An 8,010-nucleotide genomic window follows, 5' to 3' on the forward strand; every position below is an offset into this window, starting at 1 on the left:
CTGAACATTGCCTTTTATGGGCTTGCATCCTCTTGCTTGCATCCTTGTCCTTTTTGCTCACACCTAGGAGGTCATACCTTTGCTCCAAGTTTCCTTGCTCCATGTGTGTACATTCGAAAACAAAAGAAACAAGCCAGTAGACAAGCAAAGAAACAAATGGAAGGAAAAGCATGCTAAAGACAAGCTAAAAAAAGATGCCAAACGGGGGGGAAAACAAACATGTGAAGCACACAAAGAAGCAAAGAAGCACGTTATCAAACAAAAGGGGGATGTCCTAGGAGGACAAATGTAGGTTTGGATTGAGTGTCCATAGTTCCATTGGATTGGAGTATGGACGACACATAGACTCATGCATAAACATATAGGCAAGCGTGCAAACATAAATAAAGCTAAACCGACTGTAATAAACAAAGTACTAAACCAATGTATCTAAGGTCTAAGCTATGCTCCCTCTCAACTATGCAAGCTCCCCCTCAAAATTTTCTCCCCCTTTTTGACTAGAATAGCCAAAGAGGCTAGAACTGATCAGACTCTGAATCTGAATCCTGGTCGACTGACAAATCATCGATCTAAGAGGATAAGGCAGTGATCTGACCCTGGACATAAGCAAACTGGTCTGCGATGTGCTGCACATGGGAGTCTAGCAAAGTATACAGCTGGTCCACTCTAGCAAGAAGGCGATCAAGTCTGTCAAGTTCTCGTGTAGGTGCTGAAGAGGATGGTTGTGCTGAAGTATCTGGGGCAAAAGTGAACCTATCAATCTCCTCCTCTACATCTCCTCCCTCCTCCTCAACACAAGCTCGTGGTATCGTATGCATACCTGTTTTGGAGCCTTTGATGTGAGCTATGCTCCTAGTCACTGTGTGTGCACCAATAGGATAGTCCCTCTGAACCACAGTAAGGCCACTCGGAAGTTTGAGCCTTGATTTTGCAATGAGGCCCATTATGAGTGAGGGGAATGGCATGACTGCTCTGGAATTCTGCTTCTCAATGCTCTTCTTCAATAAATGGAAGATGTGTCCACATATATCAATCTCCTTTTGAGTAAAGAGATCATACAAGAAGATTGTCCTTGGAGTGGACAATTTCGTGAGGTTAGTGACAGGGTACATACTATGGATCATCACATAAGCTAAGGTCCTCATCTTCGAATTGAACGGAATTGTGTTCATGGAGGTCTTCTTAAGTGTACCACCAAAAGTCAACACCATCTCCTCAATAGAGTCCAAGCGATCCTCATATTGGACTATAATTGGCTGTGAAGGAGGACGAACTTCTAAGAACTCCTGAATGCTTTCCTTAGTGATGACAAACTCTTTGTGTCTCACCCAACAGTCTATATGATCCCCTTCCACACTTGCATTTGAGAAGAATTCATTTACAATCTCCGAGTATACAATTCCAACCGGATTCAGCAGCTTTGTCCACGTCCTTTCCTTAAACACCTCAGGTATGAAGGTGTACTCAAGGGTATCCAATTTCACGACCCTTTCCACGATAATCGTGGCTCTTTTGTAGCAATCATTATACTTCAAATCTGCCTCAATAGATTTGAAGTTGTTAGAATCTGTGTAAGCACATTTTGTGGATTTCTTGGTCGCAGAATGTTTGGTAGGAGACATCTGCACATTTACACAGAGAACAAAGAACAAAAATAAGTGCACAGACACAAAACAGAACATAAAACTTGATTAGATTCAAGTTAGTCCAAATCATAAGTAAAACAGCTTAAAATATAGTATAATCAACTCAAAACAGAGCAAGCAAACTTAAAACAGTATGCCATAAGTGTTAAAAACATGTAAATAGAAGCATAATGCATGAAGTAAGTGACTGTGCATGTGTGTGCATGAGCTGATGCATGTGAGTGCAACATGAGGTGCATGGGGTGTGCCTAAGAGATGCATGGCATGGCATCGTGAGGCACAAAATGTGCACAGTGTGTAAAATACACACCCATTGACCAAAACATGTCAAACATGTTCAATCAACAGTAAACTGAAGTATTGGAACTCATTTGAGTCCAATTCAACAGAAGGATGTCACTAGGACATTCTGTCAAACACATAACACGCAACAATGCACTACACCAATGCACAATGCATGAACATAAGTGAAAATGCCTCAATACATGTTTAGATTACCACAAGGGGCCAACATAGATACAAACACAGCAAATGGGACTCAGCCCAATCAAAATTTTGAAAAACTTTTCACAAAAATAAGAACCCCAATCCCTTTTCCGAAAATTCCCAATTTTCAAACCCCTAAGCTAAAATCTATATAATCTAAGTAGAAAAGATAAAAAGAATGTTAAAAGCACATACCTTGAAGTGATTGAGCAGAGATTATCTTGAAAAAGATGGGTTTTTGAAAGAAAATGAGATTTGGGTTGAAGGGGGTTCGAGAGAGACAGTGCAAGGGAAGTGAAGTGATTTTGAAAAAATGTCATAAATGCTACATAAAAACTGGAAACACGCGTTTTTCATGGGGTAGGCAGTTGCAATATTAGTCATGAGACACACTAAAGCTTTCACGAGAAGCTTTTAGTCGCAAAACAGTCGTGAGACAATCGCGATAGCCTCTATATGAAATTGAGAAATTTTCAGTTTTTGCCTAAAAACATTTCGCAAGAAGAGTTTGGTCATGAAATACTTGCGAGGCAGTCGTGAGACTCTCTGTATGAAAATGTGACTTTTTAATTTCCTTTAAGCACATTTAGTAGGAAGCTCTAAGTTGTGAGATTCTCGTGAAATAGCCTCTGAACCTGTTTTTAAAGAAAAACACAAAAATGCATTTTGAACAAAAACTAAAAGCACGAAAGTATAAAATCACTTTCAAAAACATATAAAATACTCAAAAATCTTTTTGGGTTTGATCCAACAGTAATTGAGCATACACATCACATTTGAACATGTACAATTACACAAATGAGAAAAGCATTGTTTGAACAAAGTCTTGTGTGTTGTGGGTGAGTGTCAAATGTGGAATAGTCCTTAGACCAGAGTGAAGGTTAAGTGATCAATTCAATCAAGTCATACACAATTGGTACTCAGTCAAGTGGACTATCTCAATTATAGAAACTAGTATGTGGCCCCGTGCACATGCACGGGTACAATTAAAAATTTTAGTAGAGGTTTAAATTATACATGGTATTAGTTTGCACTTTTTTTAAACCATACAATTCTAAAACAATGCGTTTTATAATATAATTTTTATATAATTTTATTAATAATGAGTTCATCATAAGAAGTAATAATTATAAATTGCACACACATATCTATTATAATTATTCTATTGAAGTAATGAGAAGAAAAAAAAAAACTTTGGATGAATATTATAGAATACAATTTGATATAAAATGTGTATTTCACATTACAAACACCTACATGATGCTGGTAACGACCTCTTAGATTTTTCTCTTTTCTTCTCTTACAAATGTTTTGTCAATCTCAAGTCTTTTATTTTAGCTATAGTGAAATAGTGCATTTCATTTAATACATTTTTGTGTCTCTCCATCTCTCCCCAAGGCCTTATCTAGTTAGTTATATTAATCCTTAATATTTTTTTATTTAGTTTTTAATATAACCTACCATCCTCAAAACACACCTGTAGACCAAAGAATAATAAGCTGTAGGAGGCTTGCATGTAAAACACATGTAATAGTTTCTTAATTTTGCACCATTTCAGAAATTAATTATCTAGGAACACAAAGTTAATATTTAGAGTAAAGTCCTAGTAATGCGTTCAACAATGACAACAATATATATTGAAATATAGTAATGTAATAGACTAATTTATCCAAAGGGGAAAAAAAGTAACTACACATCACACACCAAAAATAACCAAAAAAAAAAAAAAGGTAAAATGTTGCAATTGGGCCTTGGCTCAAGTGGTAGAGGGATGACAGATGAGATACCAGGTAAATTTAGCTACAAATCTTGCTTAACAAACATATGCTGAGATGATGCCCACTATTTTCCTTCCAGCATCAGATTTTTAGTTCCAAACTACCACCTAGGATTCAAAGCAAATTCAAATTAGTAAATTGCAACATGCTTGACATGGGTTGAATAAGTTAGCTACAAAAGCTGGGACACTTGCAAACATGTACGCCACACACACATATTGATACAAACATATCTATTTATGAAATGTTCACATGTGAAGTCATTTAATGTTACCCATAGAAGATTGAAAGAAGTAATAAAAGATATTTCAAGATATACATGACACTATTAGCTTACTGCATCAACAAAACACATGCTCTCCAAATTGCAAACAACACAAACTCCTAGGTCTAGCAACACATGAAATGCCCCCAACAAATTGGAAACTTTATATAGATGCAGCATCAAGGTAAAGAGTAGCATCTTCAATGTGCTCTGATATCCAAAGACAAAGGTGAATAAATAATATTAGAATAGATCAACTAAATGTTGGACAAAAGTAATCACATGTCAAGTTAATACCATCACTAAATTCAAAGCAATTGCAATATTGAACTCTACTCAGTGCCTGTCAAAGGCAAATACAAAGTAGGAACTTAAAAGTAGAAATGCATTAAAATACATGCATATTAAGAAAAAAGAAAACTACTTTTCATCTAGACAAAAACTATGTCAGTGATCAGGAAACTATCATTAGACTTGTGCTTATACCTCTAGTAATAATGTGCCCAATAAGGATATCAAATTAAACACACAGAGAACAATGAAGGCATCATCACTCTGGGATAAAATTTGTTAAGTTACAACTTATAAGGCATCAACTGTTTCACAACCTTCACCAAATTCATTTTGGTCTTTAACTTTGTGGTGTCTTCAACTTGAAGCACATGAATTCATTTAAGTGCCTTATAATTGGTCCTTGTCGCAAAAGACTAATCCCTATAGCCTAGGTGTCTCCTCTACTTTCCAAAGAAAATAATAGATGGACACTAAGAACTAAGAAGGCATCATCACAAACCTTTAACCTAAGCTTGTTAGATTAAAATCAGACTACAAATATCCCAACTCTGATCAAGCAAACCAGAATGTTGTTTATAAAATTAGAGAGCATTTTTTCAAAAATATTTTATATAGACAATTCAAAGAACTATTTAAAAACTTGAGACCAAGAATAAAATATCTTTCATCTAACACCATACATAAAATGGGTTGACAAAAAATTTCAAATCAATTTTCATATTGGTTATCTCTAAAACAGGGAACATGAATTGGCGTTTGTATTGCTTGTTAGACATTGAGCTTGAGTCCAAGCAAATGAGCGTCTATACAATCAACTAAAGGGGGAAAGACCTTAGCTTTTCTAACTTGCCCACGCTTGCTCCTACTTTTTAACATAAAAGTACATTACATAAAAATAAGTTGATACAAAATTGAACAAAGGATGAAAACCCGGAGCTAAATTGTTGGGCCTTACCAAATCTTGTATATACTGTAGGAAGAAATAAACATGTCCACGTAATAGACCTGTAAAATGGAAATTGTACAATGTTAGATTCTACAAAAAGAAGAAAACGTTCAGGTATTCTATCAAACAATTTCCGTGCATATAATAAAAAGTTTGTTAGTTAAGTCCACCCTAGCAACAACAAATTTTTTTGAGAAAAAGGGGTGGTTGGCAGAGAGACAAACAAATTAAACTTTATAGAATAGAAAATAATCAAACCTTGAATTAGAAGGTGAAATCAATGTGACCAAAACATGCTCCAACTGAGTCAGGGAAAGTAGCTATGAAAAGGAGATAAAACGTTCCAAGCAAAATGGCATCGAAAGAGTAAAATGCTTGAGTGTGATATATAATTGGCTGAAAGGAACAGGGAAAGTGGTTGGATTGAAGGCCAAAAGACCAAATACTTAAACCAAAGCTTAGGTAACTCTTATAAAATTAATCTTTGCCACAACGTACAAAGTAATCAACTTTGTACAAAGAACGTTATACTTTCAGATTTCACAATTTAAACCCATTAAAAGCAAACATCAAAAACAACAAAATTAAGACTTAAAAGACTTTTTTTTTTTTTTTTAAAATACCAACCAAAATCTACAAAGTAATAAACTTAGTATAAAGAAAGTTATACTATTAGATTTCAAAATCCCACAATTTCACTTACCCTTCCACACACACACACACACACACACACACAAAAGGTAAGAGGCCATTAAAAATGAGGCAGGATTTTCATATTGTGAAGGGTTTTCCTTGATTTTAACAAACAAAAAGGGTTATGAATCCAAATTCCTAAATTGACAGCAAACCATAATGGAAAAGAATATTAGGAAAAGAAATTAGTAACTTTGCTTTGATTAGATTAGAGACTCTAGATTGTAGAAATATTCCACTTCATTTCTGCAAAAAAAGAATTTGAATGATTTAAATCCAAAAGGAGAAGAATTCAAAAAACCGATTACCAAAATAATTTTTAAAAAATAGTCACATATCATAATTCTAATTTTCTTAACCCTAATTACTGGAACCAAATTCCAACTGCAATTGTAAAAGTTGAAAACATATAACGGAACTAATTTAACTTTATATTTGGGGGAAAAAAGTCAGAGAAAGAATAGTAACCAGTAAAAATTCAGAGGGAACTCTTTTTAGTCGACTTCATACTCCTTCCTTCTACTTCTATGTTTGGAAAAATCAGAAATCAAAAAGGTCGATTTAGCGTAACTGGAAACAAAGCTTTTTTGAGAGGAACTGGGAGACGGTTTTCTTTTTTCTTGATCAGAATCTCTGGAAACAAAGATTGAAGTGGATCAAACCAAATCTATCATAGAACTAATCTAAAATAGATAAAAATTGAATAGAACATTGTTAACATGCAATAGAAAATTTTAAGAACTTAAACATTTAAAGCAACATTTAAAGCAATATTTGAAAAAAAAAAATTACTGATAAAGGTTTCTAGCGGTTTGGCAGGAAGATGTCAGATTTCTCTCGTAACCAACACTCTTTCCGAATAGCGAACTTTCTCTCTTATTTCTCTGTCTTTGCCCTTTCCAAACCTAATCATATATAACCCCAAATTTTAGAAAATCAAATCAAAACCTAATGTAAACCATATACCTAAATAAAAATCAATCCAACCAAATTTCTCAAAACTAATTCATATTTCATACCCAGATCTAAGGAAAAAAAAAAAAACCCTTACTGATGATAGTTCTCTCGATGTTCGTATCTTAATTCTTTCATGCATTACCAATGCCGATTCTGGAGGTATAAGTCTGGCAAGGGAACGGAAAATGGTGGGAAAATGATGGTGATGGCTGATCGTACAAACTGTGTCTCCTTCTCATCTCTGTGTCGCAAGTTTTTTTTTTTTTCCTCCCTCTCTATCTCAGTATCTCAAGCGTAATAGTATTTTAACCCTTTTTATTTATCGGAAACTATGGGCTCTGTGTAGTTTTCTCAGATTTTTCTCTCTGTGCCTAATCGACTCCTCTCTCGCTCTCTATTTATCAGTCTCTCTCAGTCTCTTTCAATTTAATGATGTTTCTGTTTTTAAACCGTGTGCACGATAAATGGATAAAATTTAAAGCGCTCAAGCGATGCAACATGCACTATTTTGTAACTTTAAAGTGAATCTTCAAACACACCATACGGTGTTTTAAAGGAAAAACTGTATACGTGGCAACATTTTAAGGGGCCTTTTTTCCTATCCTGCAGCACCTCCTTAAAGCTTCTGCTATTATATATAGTATTAGATGAGCATATATGACCTCCCACAAGAGAATGATTATTAAACAAAGAAGCTTTTCATTTGGCTTCTACATAAATCATAACATTTGATCATTTTTTGATAATACATCTCTTTTTGAGATCAGTGCTTGAAATTTTTGATATTTCAACATTGAGATGCCTTTGGTTTTTTGGGCACATACATTTCAATACAAAAGTTGCTTTCCCTTTTTCCTAGTCAAATACTAGTATGTGCGATAGGTTTTTGCAACTCATAATCTCTTTTTCATTTTGAGATTTACATTTGATGAGCTCTATTGCAAA

At 34.6% G+C, this 8,010-nt stretch overlaps 1 protein-coding gene across 11 annotated transcripts; it reads right to left on the minus strand.

Annotated features, from left to right (window-relative positions):
• Nucleotides 1-222: 222 nt before the first annotated feature.
• LOC112017806 (uncharacterized) lies at nucleotides 223-7,527 on the minus strand. Of its 11 annotated transcripts, none has more exons than XM_065768242.1 (8): nucleotides 7,160-7,527; nucleotides 6,901-7,013; nucleotides 6,577-6,741; nucleotides 5,674-5,811; nucleotides 5,425-5,474; nucleotides 3,920-4,017; nucleotides 821-1,622; nucleotides 223-736 (listed from the first exon to the last, which is right to left on the minus strand). In XM_065768242.1, the coding sequence occupies exons 7-8, from the start codon at nucleotides 1,620-1,622 to the stop codon at nucleotides 570-572; spliced, it is 969 nt and encodes a 322-aa protein (XP_065624314.1). In that variant the 5' UTR covers nucleotides 3,920-4,017; nucleotides 5,425-5,474; nucleotides 5,674-5,811; nucleotides 6,577-6,741; nucleotides 6,901-7,013; nucleotides 7,160-7,527; the 3' UTR covers nucleotides 223-569. The 11 variants fall into 11 exon arrangements, with proteins under 11 accessions (XP_065624314.1, XP_065624311.1, XP_023906019.1 ...); XM_065768239.1 differs by adding an exon at nucleotides 2,328-2,767 and having other exon boundaries at nucleotides 223-1,622; nucleotides 7,160-7,525; XM_024050251.2 differs by having other exon boundaries at nucleotides 223-1,622; nucleotides 7,160-7,524.
• Between the last annotated feature and the right edge of the window lie 483 nt (nucleotides 7,528-8,010).

Source organism: Quercus suber, unplaced genomic scaffold, assembly GCF_002906115.3.
Source record: "Quercus suber isolate HL8 unplaced genomic scaffold, Cork oak 2.0 scaffold_911, whole genome shotgun sequence".
NCBI lineage: Eukaryota > Viridiplantae > Streptophyta > Magnoliopsida > Fagales > Fagaceae > Quercus > Quercus suber.

Excerpts from the sequence above, each read along its gene's own strand:
- LOC112017806 (XM_065768241.1), bottom strand. The coding sequence starts at position 1,622 with ATGTCTCCTACCAAACATTCTGCGACCAAGAAATCCACAAAATGTGCT.